The following is a 21,079-nucleotide window of genomic DNA, read 5'->3' on the forward strand; positions in this document are numbered from 1 at the left end:
CGTATGGCTTTTCCAACCCGGTTTTTCGACATGGCGCAGACCTTTGGGCGATCACGATCTGTGCTGTGTGATGTTTTCCTCCACGTTTTGAACGAGTTGTACGACCGGTGGAATCCATTGCTGTACTTCAACACCAACCTTGTGGCAAAAAACATTGACCGATACTGCGCCGCCATCAACTCGCGTGGCGCCCAAACTAGTCGTGTGTTTGGGTTTATCGACGGCACGAAGCTGCAAGTGTGTCGGATGGGACCATCGGGAAACGGGGACAATGACCAGAAGGAGATCAACAGCGGCCATAAGCGAAGGCATCCTCCAAACTACCAACCAGTCACACCACCCGAGGAACCCAGCACTCAACTTCAACACCAACCGGAAGGAAAAAAACACGAAACGAAACTGCGCCGCCAGAAACGCCCGCGCCACCCAAACTACCCGAACGCACACATCTACCCACAGAACGAAACCGAAAGCGACCCGGAAGACACCATCGCCAAACGGGGACAATCTGCAGAAAAAGACAAACAGCGCAAAAAAGCCCAAAAAGAATCCAAAAAACCAAGCAGTCAAGGCCCCCAATGGCCGAAGCAGAAATTCAAAGGGGCCAAAACAAGGACGGCGCCAAGAAAAGAAAAAGCGCCGTCAAAAAGGCCAGCGCCACCACCGGCAACAGAACTCACACATCCCATCCGAGAAACAAACCGACAGCGACCCTACATACGGCGAAACCAAATTAGCCAGGACTGGGACCAAAAACAACCAACCCAACAAATCCAAAAAGAAACGAAACAAATCGAAGACACGAAACAGCCAGAATGGCAAGGGCAATTAAAAAGCAGTGAAAACACACTGGAATATCACCACAAACAAAGGCATGCCCAAAAGTCGACCCGAAACACCGAAAACAGGAGGCAGTGTTGCCACCACGGCGACAAACGGGCACTCAAGGGACGCTCCCCGAAACAAAATAAGCCAAAAGATGAAACCAGAACCACCAACCCCTGACACAAACCTCGACACAACAGAGACAGGAGAAAACGAACACAGAAAAAACCCTAAGCGCCAAAACAACATCGTCATCAAAATGTAAAACACCCACGAAGGGAGCAACAAGGCAGGCGCAGCCAGCCCAAAAAAATTTCGCAAGCACACGGACGGGACACGAACGAAAGCAAACCCACAGCCCCCAGCGACTGCCGAAACGTCACGTACGAAAACAGTCCGAACGGGAGTCCAGCAGCTCAACATCTTTGCAATCTTCTGGACTTCTGCTGAACGACACAAAAAACACCACAAACACCAGCGCTGGAACCATCAGCATCTGTCGGTCCCGCCTTCCGTTTACCCAACGACTGGATTGCCTCCTCGCGTATGGTAGCGCCCATATTCTCGATGCGATCGGCTTCTTGTTGGGCTGCGACAAGGCGCGCTTTGTCTTGTGCCTTGGAGTCTTCATACACCGCCAACAGCTCGTGCAGCAGCTGGGTCTTCTCGTCGTGGTCTTCATCGATCCCTGATGCACGTGCCGACACGTCGTTGTTCGCACGGTGGCCTTCCATCAGCAGAGTGAATCTGTTCAGGGCTCGTTTGCCGTCGAAGCCAGGCCGAGCAAAGTCGTGCTTCGTCGACACAGCGTCGGCCACAGTGTTCCACGCCAGCATGACGGAACCCCTTTTTGCAGTGAATGGGAGTCTCGCGTTGACCTCCCGCAAGATCAATATGTCCTCGGCATCCGAGAAGCGGGTCTTGACGGGCCTGGGCATGGTGGTCGTCTCACGATTTGGAATGGCTGGTTGGTTTTAGGTGTAGTTACAGGTGACCCTACAATTGGCCCATTCCAGGGTTGAATAATAAGTTCTTGTAGATGTTTCAATTAGGTCTGGCAGTTCGAACTCTGCATTTGTCAAACGTATGTTTCAATAGTGTAGGCATAGTCCACGGACGACATGCAAAATCTCACTAATGGGTCGGTTGTGAGGTGACCACAACTCTGTCTAACGCAGGAAAAACAACTGTGGATTGCAGCGAAAGGTGGAAACCTCCAGGAGGTACAGCGATGCATTCAGGAAGGGGCCAACATCAACTGGAAAGATCAAGGGGTATGATTTGTGTTTCTTCATGCGCAGACGGAGCCAACCAGCCCACTGGTTTCTGCCGAATAGCGCGGATTTACCCCACTCATCCTGGCATCAATAAGCGGACGTTTGGACACTGTCAGGGAATTGCTGGGCCACGGCGCTGATATCCACTCGACTGATGAGGTATGCGTCGCGTGAGACTCTGAGGGGCTGACATAGAAACAGCGTAAACAATCGCCCCTCCATTGGGCCTCAGCCAAGGGGCATTTGGAAACTGTAAAGGAATTGGTGGGCCTAGACGCCGACATCCACGCGAGTACTGAGGTTTGTGAGGCAGATACTGTACGTTGTGGGACCTCGTCTCTCTCATCTGGAAATAGTTTGGACAAACGCCACTCCACTTAGCGTCACAATATGGACATTTCGATATAGTAAAGGAAATGGTGCGACTAGGCGCCGACATCCACGCGACTACCGATGTATGTGTGGCAGGGGAGAATGTGTGGGCTAACCTGTGTGAAAATAGCGTGGATATACTTCACTCCACTGGGCTTCAGCCATGGGGCATTTGGAAATAGTAAAAGAGTTGTTGATCCATGGTGCCAAAATCCACGCGATTGATGAGGTATTACAGGGACTGGTGTGAGAGTGTCAGACATCATCCTGAAATATGATCTACATTGTACTCAGGAGAATATAGATTCCTTTGCTGAGTCTTATGTGAGGTAGCTTGGGCGCACTCCTGTTGCCATGGCTGGTCGTTCTGAGATTCTGGATGCTTTGTCACAGCAAGAGGTACCTTTTGACCCTCAAATCACTTCAAGAACCCATTGATTCTAACAGACAATGGTAACCGACCGAGCCATCTCCAACTTTTGCGCTGGCGACGTCATATCTGCTGTGGCGGTTGCAAACCAAATTACTTCTGGAAAGTCAGTGTTCGCTTGGTTGGGGGAAGCTCTGCTTTGTCGAGACCAGTACGACTTTGCCTTGTCTGCGTTTCAAGAGGGCCTACAAGTCAACCCAGATGATGTGGATTGCTTGGTGGGTATCATCGACACAAATGACTCCATCACCGTGGCCAATGCATTTCGAGTGGCGGACATGTGGGCTGTCTTGGCCAAAGACCCAAACATGCGGGAATTACTTAGAGCGCCGAAGTTCAAGGCTCTCATTCAGGTTGTTCGTGACAAACCCAGTCAATACAAGCACCACAGCGCCGACTTGGCGATTGTATTGGCAATACTTGAAAACCATCGCCAATCCACTGGCATCCCAGCGCCCGCCTCCACCTTACCACCCCTATATTCTCCATCTAAGTATGTCTCGAACTCTGTAGTCCCAAAAAACTCTACGGACGAGGTATCCTTAACCCTCGTGTACTTGCTGCAATAACATTGTCTCTGGAAGACTATACGAGTGCCTCATGTGAATAGCTCGGCCTTTAACCAGGTTGCATCAACTATTCCTCGAGCAATGAGCTGAGTTTCTCTGGGGTAGGATGGACGCACTGCGCCAACTGAGGCTACGGGGGAGACTTCACCCTCCCTCACCCTGCAACCAACGCCACCTTCCTCGCCACCCAAGGCTGCCTCCAACCCCCAAATCCCTGCAACCTCGACAGAAGTGGCTACCTGGGGACAAGGACCTCCGCGCGAAGTGTCGGTGGCGGAGGTGCAGCAGTGGACGGACAACTTTTCTCCTGCGAGAAAGATCGGGGAAGGTGCGTTTGGGGACGTGTTTGAAGGCCAGTGCCAGTCCATTCCAGTGGCTGTGAAGCGACTCAAGCCGACCCTTCGACTCCAGGGGGATGAGGAAACGGATCGGGCGGTGCTGTCCACTATCCGCCGAGAGATTTACGTCCTGTCCAAGTTCCACCACCCCCACATCATCCGCTTACTGGGATTCACCAGTGTGGCGTCCGTGGCCCAAGAGCTCTGTCTCGTGTACGAGCTGGGGCCGCTGGGGTCGATGGACCAGAGTCTCGTGGACGATGCCCGGGCCTCTGACCTGACGTGGAAGGTCCGAGTCCGCATCGCCGCTGCGGTGGCGAGGGCCATCAACTACCTCCACTGCCACGACGAGAAGAGTCCCACGTTCCACCGAGACATCAAGAGCGCCAACATCGTTCTCTTCCACGGCTTCGTCCCCAAGCTCATTGACTGCGGCCTCTCCAAGTTTATCCCAGACCCAGCCACCACCCACCACCTCGGCTCGATCATGAGCACCAAGGGCATGGCACTTGGGACCCCTGGCTACATGTGCCCCACGTACATCCGCAAGCTCCAGTACGACGCCAAGTCGGAGATCTATTCGTTTGGCATTGTGCTGCTGGAGCTCCTCACGGGTCGGCTCATGTCGTCTCGTCGCGACGGCCAGGATCTGTACGACGAGTACATTGAGGACATGACGCCGATCGGCCCAGACTTGGACGCGCGGGCCGGGCCGTGGTCCGTCGAGTGCGCCCAGCGACTGGAAGCCCTCGCAAGGGAGTGCTTGGCACCGTACAAAACCCGCGTGAGTTCCATGCTCACGGTGTTGCGGCGACTGGTGGAGCTGGAAAAGACCTACTGTGCAGCCACTCCCGAGGAAATCCGCATGACCCAACTGGTGGAAGACTTGCAGCGGCAGGTGGATGCGTTGCGAAGCAGTCCGAAACAGCCGGCAGAGATTCTCCGCATGTGCAACATTTGCTTTGACCAAAGCGCCAATGGCCTCGGTTGTGGTGCTGGCGACGTGCTGCACTTTATATGCGCCGACTGCGCCCCCCAAGAGGTGCAGAGAATACTCAATGAAATCGAAGCCGAAGCCACGCAGCTGGCGCGCCATCGAGCCCAAGGCGGGCGCATCCAGTGCGTGATGCCCGGCTGCGACGCCGTGTACTCCGAACAAGCCCTGGCCAAGGTCCTCCCAGACGCTATCTTCGGCCACTACCGGGCGGCGCAAGATGCGGTGGTGGAGCAGCGCCAGTACACGTACCACCAAGAGCGCTTTCAACTGGAGCTGGAGGCTGCCAGAGCCGAGTTCAAGCGATCCAACGACCTCGCCAGGACCCGGCAAGACGCAGCTGCGACGGCCGAGTTCATGCGGCGACAGTTCCCGAATGCCGTGCAGTGTCCCAGGTGTGGGGCTGGCCCTGTGATCCCTGAGAACTGCTACAACCTGAAGACCCACCATGGGGAGAGCACGAGCGGAGGCGGTAGGATCAGCAACGCGTGTCCATCGTGCCAATTTTTCACCCCCGAACGAAGTGTCTGGGCGAATTGGGATGGTCAGATGCGATAGGCAGCCAAAAGCATGCAAAAGACGCTATATCTTTGAGTACATTTGAAACATTTATTGTTGAAACTCAAGAAAACCCACCCAAGGGGCACTGGGTTTCCATGACCTTTGAGGTCGTGAGCATTGCGAAAGTATATAAGTCGGCCATTACGGAAATCACGTAGGGAGAATTATCTTTCGATCAGGAAAATACCACGACCGTTAGCAAGTGTACTATACTTTAATGAGAAGAGTAGTTTGGATAGTAGTCAAACATGCTACAAACTTTGAGCTCCGGACAGAATAACAGTCAACGCCCCATCCGAGTTTGCAAACTTCAAAGTGAGTTTACCTTTACAGTGTTCATAAAATGCAAAGCCATTTATTTTGACACGACAGGACCCGAGTTTGGCTACTGCTCCGAGTTCTGAGCTAAAAGTACACCAGAACATGCACGCTTGCGATTCTCGTCACATTCCCGGGCCGCTTGGCCGGGGGGGTCCTTCATATCTCCGAGCTTTTTCGAGCAGTTGCGACACTGCTTCGACCACAGATGTGGCAATCTTGAAGGGCGTCGAGAAGAAACTTTGGTTCTTGCAGCGTTTGCAGGACAGACGCGGCACGTCGGGGGGGACGTGCCATCGCGCATAAAATTTGTGAGGCCCAAGAGGGTCTGTCTAGAGATCACGTCCGACACCATGACGCCGCCCGAGCCGTCTGTTGATGGACGAGCGCGCGGATCATCTCGGGGAACAACCGGTCGACGATCGTCATGTGGAGGTACGTGGTGCCGTTGCCGATCAATTTGTTGAGCTGCATGCCGCGAAACGAGATGAGCTTGACGAACACAGTCGAGTCGGCCTTCACCGTCATGATATGCACTTCCGACGGCGTCTGACCACCGCGTGGAGGTTCGCGCCCATTAACAGTTTGGTTGGCGCGATTCGATTGCGCCCTCCCCATTTTGTATCAAATCGACAATAAGTACTCTATCATTTGGTTGCGTTTCCACCGGCACCAAGGACTTTGAACTGCCATTTGGAGATGTACAGCACTGTCCAGTGAATGTACATACGCTCTCGAAACCCTGAAATACCTCAACACTAGCAACGAGGACAATTCAGCGGAGAGGTGTCGTGCAAGCAGTATGATAGCGCTGCAACATCGCAATATACTGATTGCGATGTCGCAGCGGTACGGGTACGCCTTGGAAGACTCGGGTCGAGAAGTTTGTCAACGTAGTCGATAAACACGGCAATTCCTCGCCTCGAAAGACGCTTCCTTGCGGAGTTGCAGACGTCCCTCTTCTCAAAACTGATCCACAATCGATCTGATTGGTTGAATTTCATGTAGAAGGTTTTGATTGGTTAATAATTTTGAGCTCACGTGAAGTAGCCAATCAAATCGATTTAAATTCCAACGAGAAACCACGCCACAACACGAAGTTTCACTCGAAAGCACAATATAATGAAAATTGATTTTGAAGCGTTTTTCGAAGGCGATTGAAAATGACAGCTGTGCGAGAGTCAAGCTGTGGAACCGTGATAAGTACAATAGAAATCTGGACATTCCACCATGTTATATTGCGGCTGCCATTCCTACTCACGACATGGCCAGACTTGAAAGGCACTCGAGAAAGCTCTGAATATGATTTGTTAACCTGGTAGGTATTGGAAGCATACTGATATGAAGGTTAATAGAATCTACTGTGAAATTACCTTCACAGACCTTTTTCGTCCGCCCCAACAATGACACGAGCGCTGCGACCCCCCTAACACAGAAAAAACTGAGAACAATGCTCCAGGATTACCAAGAGTTTCACGCAACCTTGATGAAGGTCGAACTGTTCACAAGTGCCAGTCGTATTGCCTGCCAGAATCAAAGAAGCCGTGTTATAGCAGTTTGGTGATTTGAGGGTTGAAAAGATACCTCGTCTGCCACTTTTGCAGCATATATAGGGACTACGGGTTTGGAGGTGACAGCCTTGGGTTGCGAAGGTATTGTCGGCTGGATGGGGGCGGCGGTCGGAGGTCCAATGGACTGGCGGTGCTTCTGGAGGATTGCCAATACATTCACCAATACCTCCTTATACCGGCGGTATTGACTGGGATGGTCTCGAACAGCCTGAATAAGAGCCTTGAACGACTTGGCTCGGAGGAGATTCAGTGTGTGAGGGTCTTTGGCCAAGACAGCCCATATGTCAGGCACTCCAAACGCACTGGCAACGTTGACGGACTCGTTCGTGTCGTGGATGCCCACCATGCAATCCACATCATCTGGGTTCGTTTCCAGCCCCTTTTCAAACGCAGCCAAAGCTACGCAGTACTGGTCTCGGTGAAGAAAAGCTTCCCCCAGCCCGGCAAACGGGGACACATTCTTCTTTCCAGACGATGACATGGCTTGGTTTGCATCTTTGAAGGCCAACTCGTAGGCGCCAGAACAAAAGCTGGAGATTGCTCGATCAATTAACATTGCCTGTCACAGTCATTGAGTACTGTAGTGATACGAAGGTTAAGAGCTTACCTGCTCGTGCTGTGAAAATACTTTCAAAGTTCTCCAATATCGCATTTTCATAGCCACATCACGAGCAGTGCGTCCATCCTATCCCACATAAACTGAGCAAATTCTTTAGGAAAAGTGTGTTGACCGTACCTTGGCCTTACTTGTTACGTCTGCCCCCGCACCCAACAACCACTGCACAACGTCCTCGCCCTTTAGACTGCCAGAGGCCAAGTGGAGTGGGGTTCGGCCAAGCTATTTCCAGATGAGGCTACACGTTTCACGTCTTTGTCGCTCATACCTTATCCGTCTCGTTGATATCGGCGCCATGGCCCGCCAACTCTATCACAATATCCAAATGTCCAGAGTACGAGGCTTGGTGGAGTATGGTCCATCCATTCTATTTCCAGATGAGGACCCACGCTCGCCTTAGCCACACATACCTCATCAATCGCACGAATATTGGCGCCAAGTAGCACCAACTCCTTCACCACGTTCGAATATTGACGTTCGGAGGCGTTACGGAGTGGTGTTTTTCCATGCTATTTCCACATGAGAGCCCACAACCGTCTCTGTCTGTCACATGTACCTTATCAGTCGCATTGATGTTGGCACCAAGAGCCACCATTTCCTTCACCAGTTCCCATTGTCCATTTTTTGAGGCGAAGTGGAGTGGCGTTTGTCCATCCTATTTCCAGATTAGCTTCCACCACCATTTCAGCCATACTACATACATCAGTGGTAGTCACGTGGAGGTCAGCGCCTTGACCCAACAACGCTTTCGCAACCTCCAAATGCTTATTTTCTAAGGCAAGGTGGAGTGGGGAATATCCTGTCTATTGAAGATGAGCACCTCCCACACCCAATTCTGCCGATACATACAGTAGTATTAGTCGCGTGGAGGTCGGCACCATGGTCCAACAACGCTTTAACAATATCCAAATGTCCTCTTTCTGAGGCGACGTGGAGGGCACTATATCCACCCTAGTTCCAGATGATGGCCTAATACGTTGCTGTTGTTGCTACCGCATTCATCACATAGAGGTCGGCTCCAGCCATCCATAGTATCGTCTCTTGCTTCCAAGTTAGTGAGCTATCTCCATACTAAGGCACAAGTGCGTTGATTCCGTTTGTCCATGGACTGATATATACCATACCTCTGGGTCTTTCCACTTGAGGTTGGCCCCTTGCCGAATACACCGCTGCACCTTCTGGAGGTTCCCACTCTTCGCTGCATTCCACAGTTGTTGGTCCTATACAAGGCACAGTCGGCAGCCGACCGTCGATCCATCCACACGTACTAGTCGGTTATCGAAGTTCCGCCACCATAATAGCGGCCCCCATGGACGCTGGCTTGGTACCAGTTGGTTGCCCATGTCAAATTGTTCTGGCTGCACTTGCAGCGTGCCTTGCAAATGCGACCGTTTCGGATCACGAAACGCCTGGGGTCGAATTGTGTTTCCCATTCATAATAGAGCGCCAAAACAATTGGGCTGGCTATCTTCTACCGCGTCTGGCCATCCCAGTCAGTCCAGGTACTTCGCTCGGGGGTGAAGTACTGACAATCTTTATCAGCTCGCTTGGAACGGCTTAGAATCAGGCAACTCTGAACTCAACGTTACTCAGCATGTCATGGCAGGTCTCGAAGGGTCGTGATGCGGGGGGCACATCCGTTTTAGACACGCCAAATCACCGTTTCTAACCGACCCACAAGATGTACCCGTCCGAGTTCTTTTACGGCCTCGTAAAGCTGTGGGGGCTATGGGGGCCGTCCAAGCTGGTCCTGGCCACACTGGGGTCGTACATGGTCGTGCCTGTGCGAAACGGAGGCGTGATAAATGTCATGTTCGCATTCGCCGTCCTTACGGACCTACAAGGGCATCGATGAAACTCTAGCGTAACGTTATATCAAAAATAGCCCATTTTTACCTGAAACCTGAAACCCGAGCGTTTTTTACTGTATTGACTCGGCACTACGGTATCTACAGTATTCTTTAAAAAACTCTTAAGCTCTTCTTGAAATACATACCAGCAACTATTGAACCTCGGAGCCTCTTCAACCACAACCGACCCGATCCTCAATCCCAACCCCGATACGGGGAACGTACAATATTCAGCCCTGGGTGTTAGTTGTCTGATCATACCACGTCCCCATTTAAAGAGGAAAAAACAGTTTATAATTGCATATGGTTGTACTCATTCCGACACTCCATTCCGACAACGATTATATTGGCTAATCTTAAGCAGGAAGGGCACAGTGATGGCGTAGAATGAAGACCTACTCCGTCCGTAGGAAAGTATTTCGTAGGTATGGTGAGGGTAACATGAGCTAAGGTGCAATGCCACTTGCTCACGTGTAAACATAACTTCAGCGAGCAGCGTCCTCCTCATGACGGATTCGCATTCCTACATTTATTAACAGCAAGGGGAAGTTCCAAGTAGTAGTAACTGCCGAAATGTTGGAATACGTCGAACTATTTGGTGAACTCTCGCTGCATTTGAAATTTGTATGTGAGGATGCCCAGTATTTCAATTCCGACGAAAAACCACTTGCAAGAAATATCGACACAGCTTGACCTGTCTGATAGACCCATGAGGCAAGCGAGGATTAAGTGAAACTCATGCTATGAAAGGCATTCGCAAAGTCAGTATTAATCGCCCGCCCCAGCCATTACACGAGACGTTCGGCCACCCTACCCCGCAAAAGCTAAATGAAATGCTCCGTAAATAACAAGAGTTTGAAGTAACCTTGTTCGTAGTCAACCGGTCCACAAGCGCGATCCGTATTGCCTGCCAAGATCAAAAACGAAATGTTATTGCAGCGACGATACAATAGTTTAAAACGATACCTCGCCAGCTACTTCGGCAGCGCTGCCGTGGACGAGGTGGTTTGAGGCAGCCTTGAGTGACAAAGACAGAGGCGGAAAAATAGGGACGGGGGTCAGGGGTCTGGTGGATTGGCGGTGGGTCTCGAGAATTGCCAATACATTCGCCAATTCGGCCTTGTGTTGGAGGTATTGGCTGGGTTTGTCTCGAACAGTTTGAATAAGAGCCTTGAATTTTGGGGCTCGGAGGAGATCCCGTGTGAATGGGTCTTTGGCCAAGACAGCCCACATGTCGGGCACTCCAAATGCTTTGGTCACGTCGACGCAGTCGTTCGTGTCATTGATGCCCACCATGCAGTCCACGTCTTCTGGGTTGACTTGCAGACCCTCTTGAAACGCAGCCAAAGCAAAATCGTACTGGTCTCGACGAAGAAATGCTTCCCCCAACCAAGCGAACGCTGAGATATCCTTCCTTTCAGTCGACGCGACGGCTTGGTTTGCATCAGCCACTGCCGATTCGTAGACGCCAGCACAAAAGCTGGCGATGCCTCGATCGGTTAGCTTTGCCTATTAGAATCGATGAGTTATTGACCGATACAAGGGGTAAAATATACCTCGTGTTCAGAATAGGCAATCAGAATAGACTTCCTTTGGGCTGAATCGCGAGCCGTGTGTCCATCCTACGCCGCAGAAATTCATCCCGGCGAGAAGCATCGTGGTGACCCAACCTTGGTAGTCCTAGTTGTGTCAGCCCCCTCGACCAACAACCACTGCACAATGTTCAAATGTCCCTCCTTTGATGCGATGTGCAAGGGGGTGTTTCCATCCTGTAGGCAGGTCTATAAACAACCAATAATACCATGTTTTGCAGCTCTCGTACATCGCCCGAGGCGTGAATGTCGGCCCCATTTGTTACCAGGGTCTTCACATCCTCCAAATATCCGCGAAAGGCTGCACTGTGGAGTTCAGTCCATCCAACCTATGTTCCCAGCGTCAGTTGAGTGACAAGCCATATAGCTGTGCGGGCCCCGCGAGGTTCTGATATTACATGTACATGTTTGTCCAACGCAGCAACAATGGCAGCCTTACTCGTACCGCCGGCCACGGTACTAGCAGTGTGTTCATCCTACCCCGCAGAAACTGAATGAATGAATAGTAAGATATGTTGACCCTACCTTGCAAATCCTCTTTGTGTCAATCCCCGCGTGTATTAACCACTGCACCACGTCCAAGTGTCCTTGGCGTGATGCGACGTGGAGTGGGGTAAATCCATTCTATTTCCAATTGAGATCCCACGCCAGCTTATGCCACATATGTACTGTACACGTGCAGTTGCGTGGATATCGGCGCCATTGATCGCCAATTCCTTCACCACTTTCAAATCTCCCTTGGTGGAGGCACAGTGGAGTGGGGTCCATCCAAGCTATTTACAGATCAAGGCTCATAATCGTCACTGTCACTCGTACCTTGTCAACTGTGTGGATGTCGACGCCACGGCTTACAAATTCCTTCACCACTTCCAAATGTCCTTCTATTGATGCAATGTAGATCGAGGTCTGTCCATCCTATTTCCAGATGAGGTCCTGCATCACAACGACTCTGTCACATATACATTAGTCGTTGCGTGGATGTTGGCGCCTTGGACTGCTAATTCTTTCACAATTGCTAAATGTCCTTTTAGTGCGGCAAAGTGGAGTGGGGTCCATCCCTCCTATTTCCATATGAGGGCCAACACCAGTCTCACAAATATGCCTCTTCAGTCGCGTGGATGTTGGCACCATATACCACTAACTCCTGAACCACTTGAAAATGTCCACAGCCTGAGGCTGCGTGGAGCGGGGTTTGCCTACCCTATTTCCATTGAAACCAATAGGTCATGTATGTTGTTGGACCGTTGTATATCCTACCTGCTGGTTTACCCAGCTCGCGTTGGCCCCTTGCTGAATGAGCTTGCGCACCGACTTGAGGTTTCCACCAATCGATGCATTGAACAGTTCTATGTTCTACATAAGAAGTCGTGGATGACTCATTTTGAGTTCCCATAAACGGACAGTGTACCAGTCTTTCGATCCTTTCTTCATTACGGTTCCGCCACCAACGCAGTCTCCATGAACGCTGGTTTCGTACCAAATGATTGCCCATGCGTGTTGTCCGATGGTGCTTACGGTGTGTTCCGGAAAGACTAAAAATAGCAGACCATTTTGGATCACGAAACGGCGGATGGAATGCCCCGTCGAATCGAGCGTCGGTCGTCGACATCATCATCGCTCAACTGTGCGCTCGTTTCCTCAACGTTTATACGTGATATTGTGCGGCCTATGCAGTTAAAATGAGCTATAGGCCTTGTCATTATGCACAAGGGAGTGCATGAAGTCAAGATATGCAGAACATCTGCCACCACCGAACTGAGACATATCGGCCATCGTCATCGCCCACAGCGCTTTAGATTCTACTCGAGACACTGTGCTACTAAATGCAAAGTTTCAAATGTGTATAACCACATCACCATTGCGTTTCAAATCTACTCCAGTATACTACCAGTATCTGGTAGTACAGTACCTATCGCATCTGACCATCCCAATTCGCCCAGACACTTCGTTCGGGGGTGAAAAATTGGCACGATGGACACGCGTTGCTGATCCTACCGCCTCCGCTCGTGCTCTCCCCATGGTGGGTCTTCAGGTTGTAGCAGTTCTCAGGGATCACAGGGCCAGCCCCACACCTGGGACACTGCACGGCATTCGGGAACTGTCGCCGCATGAACTCGGCCGTCGCAGCTGCGTCTTGCCGGGTCCTGGCGAGGTCGTTGGATCGCTTGAACTCGGCTCTGGCAGCCTCCAGCTCCAGTTGAAAGCGCTCTTGGTGGTACGTGTACTGGCGCTGCTCCACCACCGCATCTTGCGCCGCCCGGTAGTGGCCGAAGATAGCGTCTGGGAGGACCTTGGCCAGGGCTTGTTCGGAGTACACGGCGTCGCAGCCGGGCATCACGCACTGGATGCGCCCGCCTTGGGCTCGATGGCGCGCCAGCTGCGTGGCTTCGGCTTCGATTTCATTGAGTATTCTCTGCACCTCGTGGGGGGCGCAGTCGGCGCATATAAAGTGCAGCACGTCGCCAGCACCACAACCGAGGCCATTGGCGCTTTGGTCAAAGCAAATGTTGCACATGCGGAGAATCTCTGCCGGCTGTTTCGGACTGCTTCGCAACGCATCCACCTGCCGCTGCAAGTCTTCCACCAGTTGGGTCATGCGGATTTCCTCGGGAGTGGCTGCACAGTAGGTCTTTTCCAGCTCCACCAGTCGCCGCAACACCGTGAGCATGGAACTCACGCGGGTTTTGTACGGTGCCAAGCACTCCCTTGCGAGGGCTTCCAGTCGCTGGGCGCACTCGACGGACCACGGCCCGGCCCGCGCGTCCAAGTCTGGGCCGATCGGCGTCATGTCCTCAATGTACTCGTCGTACAGATCCTGGCCGTCGCGACGAGACGACATGAGCCGACCCGTGAGGAGCTCCAGCAGCACAATGCCAAACGAATAGATCTCCGACTTGGCGTCGTACTGGAGCTTGCGGATGTACGTGGGGCACATGTAGCCAGGGGTCCCAAGTGCCATGCCCTTGGTGCTCATGATCGAGCCGAGGTGGTGGGTGGTGGCTGGGTCTGGGATAAACTTGGAGAGGCCGCAGTCAATGAGCTTGGGGACGAAGCCGTGGAAGAGAACGATGTTGGCGCTCTTGATGTCTCGGTGGAACGTGGGACTCTTCTCGTCGTGGCAGTGGAGGTAGTTGATGGCCCTCGCCACCGCAGCGGCGATGCGGACTCGGACCTTCCACGTCAGGTCAGAGGCCCGGGCATCGTCCACGAGACTCTGGTCCATCGACCCCAGCGACCCCAGCTCGTACACGAGACAGAGCTCTTGGGCCACGGACGCCACACTGGTGAATCCCAGTAAGCGGATGATGTGGGGGTGGTGGAACTTGGACAGGACGTAAATCTCTCGGCGGATAGTGGACAGCACCGCCCGATCCGTTTCCTCATCCCCCTGGAGTCGAAGGGTCGGCTTGAGTCGCTTCACAGCCACTGGAATGGACTGGCACTGGCCTTCAAACACGTCCCCAAACGCACCTTCCCCGATCTTTCTCGCAGGAGAAAAGTTGTCCGTCCACTGCTGCACCTCCGCCACCGACACTTCGCGCGGAGGTCCTTGTCCCCAGGTAGCCACTTCTGTCGAGGTTGCAGGGATTTGGGGGTTGGAGGCAGCCTTGGGTGGCGAGGAAGGTGGCGTTGGTTGCAGGGTGGGGGAGGGTGAAGTCTCCCCCGTAGCCTCGGTTGGCGCAGTGCGTCCATCCTACCCCAGAGAAACTGAGCGTAAACCAATAAATAACTTTAAGATCATGTAGCAACCTTGGTTTTGGTCGATTTGTTCGCGTGAGCCGTCTGAATTACTGTCTCGCGTTTGTCCAACGTAGTAACAATGGCAGATTCTCCTGAGCTCTCGGCCAAGTCACGCGCAGTGCGACCATCCTTCCTCACAAAACCTCAGCACAATACACTCAATATCATCATGTTGATCCAACCATGGTCGTCCTTTTTTTGTCAGCCCCCGCGTCCAACAACCACTGCACCACGCTCAAACGTCCATATTGCGAGGCGAAGTGGAGTGGAGTTTTTCCATCCTATGTCCAAATGAGACACAAAGCCTGTCTCTGCCACACAAACATTATTCGTCGCGTGGATGTCAGCGCCTAGGACGACCAACTGCTGCACCACGCTCAAATGTCCATAGTACGAGGCCCAGTGGAGTGAGGTGTATCCATCCTATTTCTAAATGAAGTCCACACACCCAACTCGCGGCACTTACATTAGTAGTCATATGAAGGTCGGCGCCATGTGACACCAATAACTTCACAACATTTAAGTGTCCTTCAAGTGAGGCCCAGTGGAGTGGGGTCCATGTAGCCTAAGTCCGCAGACATACTGTATTCAGTGGGTCCCGCCTCCCCATGGACCGATGATGTATATCATACATGGTTTTTCCAGTTGACGTTGGCCCCTTGCCAAATACACTGCTGCACAGTCTCGAGTCTTCCACCACACGCTGCATTCAACAGTTGTTGGCCCTACACAAGACACCGTCACCTCTCCATCCGCAGTCCCTAGGGACGGACGGACGGACGTTGACTTAGTACCAGTTTGTCGTTGCTCATGTAAGTTGTCCGATGAAGGTGTTTTTGCAATCGTGTGCGACGGAAATGCCACTCTCGAAGCCCTTGGGATCAAGTGCTGAAGCAGCCGTCCACACTGTCCGTTTTTTGTCAGTTACGCGGTGGTACAGTAGGAGGATTAAGATCGTGTTGCCGCTGATATGTGCGTTGGTAGAGCATTGGGTAGATAAGTAACGTCTGTCAACCATGGGGCGATTTAAGTATTAGCATACCTTGAATCGCCGTGGAAGAAGGTCGGTCAACGGCCCGCTCGATCTTCAGGTTACGTCATGAGACTCATTCGCAACATTGAAAGACAGGCACTACATGACGGGGGAAAGAGATACCTGGTCGTGAACAACGTACACAAACCGAGTGAGAGTTTCAGCGGAGATCTATTGAGCTGCACTATATTACTGTATAACGTTACTGTAGCACCGCATAGAAGTACCCGTATAGTGTATATGTATAGTGCGACGGATTAATCTATTGCGACTCCTGTAATAACTGATAATTTTCTTGTAATAACTGATATTTACTTGTGAATATGTTGAATATACTTCAAATTTGTATGACGCAATGGATTATTGGTAACAAAATTTTGAGAACGAGTGTCGGCCGGTTGTGAAATATCACCTGTCATACTGTATCCAGTGCTGGCAAAAAGTTTAGGACCACCCCCAATTTAGCACATAGAACGGAGATACGTTGCAATGGGAGCAAATACACGACACTACAGGTAAAGCGAGGTGTGTGGGAGGCTTGGACAACAGCCTTGCAAGCTCAAACCATATTATCCGCGCCAAAGCAGAAAAAACGTGATAATAAAAAAACGGTCCTGGCAAAAAGTATAAAACCACAACGTTTTTTATGTACTTTCCGCCGTCTTTTAGCCACAAGAGTACGTTCCCAGATTGAGTTTAATTGATTCCCGCCTTTGTTTTGTTTGAAAACACCGCGAAGTCATGCCAGCGGGTCCCAAGTTGTCTGAGGAGGAGAGAGGCATGGCTTTGACCCTGAGCGCACTTGGAAAGAGCCTACGAGAGATTGAAAGACTCGTAGGACGCTCTCGAAGTGCCATAGCTCTGTTTCTAAGCACCCCAGCAGCTTATGACAAGAACAAGCACCACCAAAGGTCACACCTAGCGACGTGCGCCGCATCTTGCGGACTACTTCCAACTCATTCCTGAGTTCCCGGGAGCTTGTGAACCACTGCGACCTAAGCATTAAGGCACGCCGTGCTCACCAACTTCTTGCAAGTACCCAACACCTTGAGAACATCAAGGCCATGGCCTCACCATTGCTGACCCGACAACACAAGGTTGAACGGGCAGTTTGGGCCCGCGAAAAGGTAACCTGGGACGATCAAAAGTGGGTGACCGTCGTATTTAGCGACGAGAAAAAGTTCAACCTTGACGGGCCGGACGGCTTGAAGTTTTACTGGCACGATTTGCGCAAGGAAAAAACGATATGTTCCAAGCGACAATCTGGTGGTGGTAGTGTCATGGGGTGGGGTGGATTCTGTTCAAAGGAAAAGACTCAGCTGGCCATTTTGGAGGGGAACCAGGACAGCTCTGCTTACGTAGACACACTGTCTGAGTACTTGTTTCCCTTTGGGGATGTTAATTTTGGGTGAGACTGTGAGTTCCAGCACGATAACGCATCCATCCATGCCTCCAAAGAGACCAAAGCCTTTTTGGCAGAGCAAGGTTTGCGTGTCATGAAGTGGCCATCGAAGTCCCCTGACTTGAATCCAATTGAAAACATGTGGGTGTGCTTACGCGAGCTGTGTATGCTCATGGGAGTCAATTTTTGACGAAGGAAGAACTCAAGGCAGCAATTTTCAAGGCGCGGGACAACATTGGTCAAGACTTGATCGATAAGCTTCTCAACTCAATGCAAAAGCGCTGCGTAAGTGTCTTGGAGCTGCAAGGTGGTTAAACAGGTATTGAGACCTTTTTTGTCAGAATATTGTTGTAGTTTTGAGAACCATGGGCTTGGTGGCTTTATACATTTTGCCAGGATCGTTTTTTAGTATCACATTTTTTTCTGATTTGGCGCGGATAATGTGGTTTGAGCTTGCAAGGTTGTTGTCCCAGCCTCCCACACTCCTCACTGTAGCTGTAGTGTCGTGAATTTACTCCCATTGCAACGCATCTCCGTTCTATGTGCTAAATTGGGGGTGATACTAAACTTTTTGCCAGCACTGTACACAATACGGGGGGGGGGTACGTATGATATATGGTAAAACGGACGACATCAATATGTTTCCCTCACAAACTTGGACGCGAGGTCGGATCCGTGTCAGTCAGGTCGGCATCTTCTACTATTTGTGAGCCCGTCAACTCATGCGACCGTTGTCTTGCATCAATTGTATCAAAGTGCACTCTTCCCCTACCGCATTCCTCGCGCGAGTAGCGTGTCATTTCGAAAGTGGCGCGCTTTTTTAGTCGAGTGGGTAAAATGCCCTTTAATGTTAATCAAGAGTATTTAATTTTGTCCACTCAATTTCACTGCATTTTTTTATGTTGGTGGATGACTGGTAAAATTATACAAAGCTACACTAATGGGGCAAATGGTGTGGGGTCTGCCCAGGGTTGAAGGCGAGATCCAAGTCCAGGAAATCATAGAGCAGGGCGAGCTGCCGTGATGGTAGAGGGCCGTACTCCGGCCCATCCTACGAGGTGTACGAAGAGCAGTCATCCGGCGCCAATTTGGACAGGAAAACCGCTGTTGATTTCCCTCCCGAGGTCGGTGGCACCATGTACAGTGGATTTTAGTACCAGGCGGCGGGCCTGGAGGTACTGGGCGCGGGGCCAGGAGTATCTCGCACTGCAGATACCCTGCATTTGACGCACGAGCAGTTGGCTATCCCCGTATACCGTAAGGTGGATGTATCCGCGGATCGTGGCCAGCTGAAGGCTTCGTAGCAGGCCATCGTACTCGGCTTGGTTGTTGGTCGTGGCTGTAGGGATGTAGTGCGCATCATAGTCGCAAAGGATGGGGTAGTCGCGGGGCATAACCAAGGCGCCGGACTCCTCACATGCCGCGTCCAAGCGGGACGCTCCGTGAAAGAACACCACACCGTCCATGCGCACTGGGGTCTGTCCGCGCGATGGAGGGATGGGTGGGGAGTTGAGGAGGCGACGCTGAGAGCCCAGGGCGTATAGTGTGATACAGCAACCCCCAACACAACGCTGAGCCGCAGTGCAATCTTCTCCTAGAGCATGGAAAACTGCTTATTGCTTTTGGAGCCGCCGAATGCGGCCGAGAATGTGCGTAACCGAAGCTCGAGGAGTATTTGCACCATGTCCACCCTCCACATGAGCTTCTTGTTTTGAGCGACTTCGTCTTCCGTGCTCAGAGAACCAAAATTGCCGACTGTGTTCGCAGCTTCCAGTCGGGCAAGACGCTCGGTCAACTCCTTCTTCATGGGCGTCTTGGCCTTTGTTCGCGCTGCCATTGAAAATGAATGACTGTGTGTGCACCAGTGAAAGTCGAGGGCGATTGGTCAATATTGACAATTCGCTATGGTTACCGTATGCAACGGAATATCGACGACAAATGCGACTAGAAAGTGATGACGAAATTGGCGCTGACCAATCACGTTAAAGTGAAATTCATGGTCAAAACACGACAAATCGATGATCAAACAAGGACAATTTTACTTGGTAGCGCATTTTTGGTTTCAATTACGATTGTACGTGGAAGAGCCCCTTATAAAGGACGGATGTTCTTCTATAATTAAAAACACAAAAGTTGTAAGCAATGATCACACTTTGAGCAAGATAACAACATGTGTCATAAATCGATTCTCAAAATGGTATCAAATTTGATTGGTTTTTCTCGTGCAACACGACTGCAAAACACAATGCATTCGGTATAAGGTTGTAAAGCATTATTTCAGCTTCAATCTCCAAGTTTCAGAGGTTGAAAAAGTTGTCTGAGCGTGGAGATTTGGAAGTTCCCCCGAGCCGCCTTCCAGAGATGCCTTAACGTTATATTGATTTTTTAAGGTGATCTATTCCCAGCCACGAGTGGCCAATCACAATCATAACTTGGGGTCCTCCCTACCTCAGACGGCAGTGAAAACGCTTCGTAAGCGAGTGGTCCATGGTTCGAGCCATCTGTGTCTTATAATTTTCTGGTCCTGACAGCCAGAGCTGTCCAGTTTCAGGTGAGAATATCCGGATGACGGATATTAGATGAGGGTAGGGGCCAGAAAAATCGAGGGAAAAAGATTGAAAACCAGACGACCGTTACAAACGGACAGGCCACACCCGCCAGGAGGAAGGAAATATAGTGCGGTGACGTTACTGCATTGTGGTTAGTAGGAGAGTAGATATGCGATAACCGTTTAAAGTTCCTGCGAGACAGCTCAAATAACGGGAAGGTGTAACGCATGGTTTCCACTATAGTTCCTGTTTAAAACGTTCAAAACTAATACAGGGAATGACGGAATGCAAGGCCTACCGAAGATTTATTGGTGTAATGGTAGACAACATCCAATCACGTTTGAATGAATAAATACAGCTTGATGATTGGCGGAATTAAAATACTTCCCGGCAGTTTCAATACAAAAAAATTCTCCACGACAAGCCCAATTAAAAATGAGACGACGGGGGTGTCCAATATCGACGAAGCTCCAAGCGTTTGGAATGCTGGAAACCATGTCCGACTACAAGGTGTCCGCAGCACTGGACGTTTCGCGACGCACGTTGCGCAATTGGATGTCCCAAAGACACGAGATTCTAGCGTACGACGGTAACTTGAAAAATATTAAGCTTGAGCCTGGTGGAAGATACGAGGTCTTTCCAGACCCACCAGGACTCATCGAGTTCATAAACCATGTCCGCGACAACGAGCGTGCCCTCACGACAACGCATCTCATCCTGTGGATCAAGGCCAACCAGCGTAAGTGGTTGAACAACTACCTCGCCACCAAGAAACAGTCGACGTCGTACGACTCTCTCTTCCGCCTACCCCAGCGCTTCTGCTATCGTCACGGCTTCTCCCGCCAGCGTCCCACCAACAACAAGGTCAAGCAAGCCGATCTTGCTGAGGTGTAGAGCGACTTCGCCGCGGAGTTCCACTGCGAGTACATTGCGTACGGCAAGAAGTGCGTGTACAACGTTGATGAAACATGCATCTATTACGACATGCCGCCGCGCTACATTTGGGTGGTGCGAGGCGGAAGGTCCAATATCTTGAGCCGG

The 21,079-nt window shown here is 51.3% G+C and overlaps 8 protein-coding genes across 8 annotated transcripts; 2 read left to right on the plus strand and 6 right to left on the minus strand.

The window, feature by feature from the left end:
- Window positions 1-30: 30 nt before the first annotated feature.
- On the plus strand, window positions 31-1,005 carry H257_05647 (hypothetical protein; the record flags this gene model as incomplete). Its single annotated transcript, XM_009830581.1, has 1 exon — window positions 31-1,005. One exon carries the CDS (start codon window positions 31-33, stop codon window positions 1,003-1,005), a length of 975 nt encoding a protein of 324 aa, XP_009828883.1.
- Window positions 1,006-1,204: 199 nt separating this feature from the next.
- H257_05648 (hypothetical protein) lies at window positions 1,205-1,763 on the minus strand (the record flags this gene model as incomplete). Its single annotated transcript, XM_009830582.1, has 2 exons — window positions 1,205-1,305; window positions 1,346-1,763. 2 exons carry the CDS (start codon window positions 1,761-1,763, stop codon window positions 1,205-1,207), a joined length of 519 nt encoding a protein of 172 aa, XP_009828884.1.
- Window positions 1,764-2,924: 1,161 nt separating this feature from the next.
- On the plus strand, window positions 2,925-5,363 carry H257_05649 (TKL protein kinase; the record flags this gene model as incomplete). The annotated part of the gene is made up of 2 exons (XM_009830583.1): window positions 2,925-3,311; window positions 3,579-5,363. The coding sequence occupies 2 exons, from the start codon at window positions 2,925-2,927 to the stop codon at window positions 5,361-5,363; spliced, it is 2,172 nt and encodes a 723-aa protein (XP_009828885.1).
- A 660-nt stretch (window positions 5,364-6,023) lies between these two features.
- H257_05650 (hypothetical protein) lies at window positions 6,024-6,212 on the minus strand (the record flags this gene model as incomplete). The annotated part of the gene is made up of 1 exon (XM_009830584.1): window positions 6,024-6,212. The coding sequence occupies one exon, from the start codon at window positions 6,210-6,212 to the stop codon at window positions 6,024-6,026; it is 189 nt and encodes a 62-aa protein (XP_009828886.1).
- Window positions 6,213-6,900: 688 nt separating this feature from the next.
- Window positions 6,901-9,213, minus strand: H257_05651 (hypothetical protein). The gene is made up of 13 exons (XM_009830585.1): window positions 9,140-9,213; window positions 8,996-9,091; window positions 8,721-8,942; window positions 8,573-8,674; window positions 8,428-8,526; window positions 8,282-8,380; window positions 8,140-8,238; window positions 7,992-8,093; window positions 7,863-7,940; window positions 7,269-7,814; window positions 7,167-7,208; window positions 7,058-7,110; window positions 6,901-6,980 (listed from the first exon to the last, which is right to left on the minus strand). The coding sequence occupies exons 5-12, from the start codon at window positions 8,464-8,466 to the stop codon at window positions 7,060-7,062; spliced, it is 1,056 nt and encodes a 351-aa protein (XP_009828887.1). The 5' UTR covers window positions 8,467-8,526; window positions 8,573-8,674; window positions 8,721-8,942; window positions 8,996-9,091; window positions 9,140-9,213; the 3' UTR covers window positions 6,901-6,980; window positions 7,058-7,059.
- A 1,276-nt stretch (window positions 9,214-10,489) lies between these two features.
- On the minus strand, window positions 10,490-15,866 carry H257_05652 (TKL protein kinase; the record flags this gene model as incomplete). Its single annotated transcript, XM_009830586.1, has 20 exons — window positions 10,490-10,531; window positions 10,587-10,628; window positions 10,688-11,230; window positions 11,278-11,343; window positions 11,392-11,490; window positions 11,544-11,642; window positions 11,712-11,789; window positions 11,839-11,937; window positions 11,988-12,086; window positions 12,130-12,228; window positions 12,276-12,374; window positions 12,449-12,514; window positions 12,571-12,659; window positions 13,309-15,007; window positions 15,064-15,183; window positions 15,237-15,335; window positions 15,379-15,477; window positions 15,521-15,619; window positions 15,687-15,779; window positions 15,849-15,866. The coding sequence occupies 20 exons, from the start codon at window positions 15,864-15,866 to the stop codon at window positions 10,490-10,492; spliced, it is 3,747 nt and encodes a 1,248-aa protein (XP_009828888.1).
- Window positions 15,867-18,426: 2,560 nt separating this feature from the next.
- H257_05653 (hypothetical protein) lies at window positions 18,427-18,955 on the minus strand (the record flags this gene model as incomplete). The annotated part of the gene is made up of 2 exons (XM_009830587.1): window positions 18,427-18,540; window positions 18,647-18,955. 2 exons carry the CDS (start codon window positions 18,953-18,955, stop codon window positions 18,427-18,429), a joined length of 423 nt encoding a protein of 140 aa, XP_009828889.1.
- Window positions 18,956-19,083: 128 nt separating this feature from the next.
- H257_05654 (hypothetical protein) lies at window positions 19,084-19,326 on the minus strand (the record flags this gene model as incomplete). The annotated part of the gene is made up of 1 exon (XM_009830588.1): window positions 19,084-19,326. The coding sequence occupies one exon, from the start codon at window positions 19,324-19,326 to the stop codon at window positions 19,084-19,086; it is 243 nt and encodes an 80-aa protein (XP_009828890.1).
- Window positions 19,327-21,079: the final 1,753 nt, after the last annotated feature.

The sequence above is a fragment of the Aphanomyces astaci genome (genome assembly GCF_000520075.1).
Source record: "Aphanomyces astaci strain APO3 unplaced genomic scaffold supercont1.11, whole genome shotgun sequence".
Taxonomy (NCBI): domain Eukaryota; phylum Oomycota; class Saprolegniomycetes; order Saprolegniales; family Verrucalvaceae; genus Aphanomyces; species Aphanomyces astaci.

Bases quoted from the DNA above. Each gene is read 5' to 3' on its own strand.
- H257_05651 (XM_009830585.1), bottom strand. From the start codon at position 8,466: ATGGTGGCTCTTGGTGCCAACATCAATGCGACTGATAAG. The intron at 8,381-8,427 runs GTACATGTGACA...ATGTGGAAATAG, and splicing joins ACATCAATGCGACTGATAAG to CATGGAAAAACACCACTCCG. The intron at 7,111-7,166 runs GTTGCGTGAAAC...TTTCTGTGTTAG, and splicing joins ACAGTTCGACCTTCATCAAG to GGGGGTCGCAGCGCTCGTGT.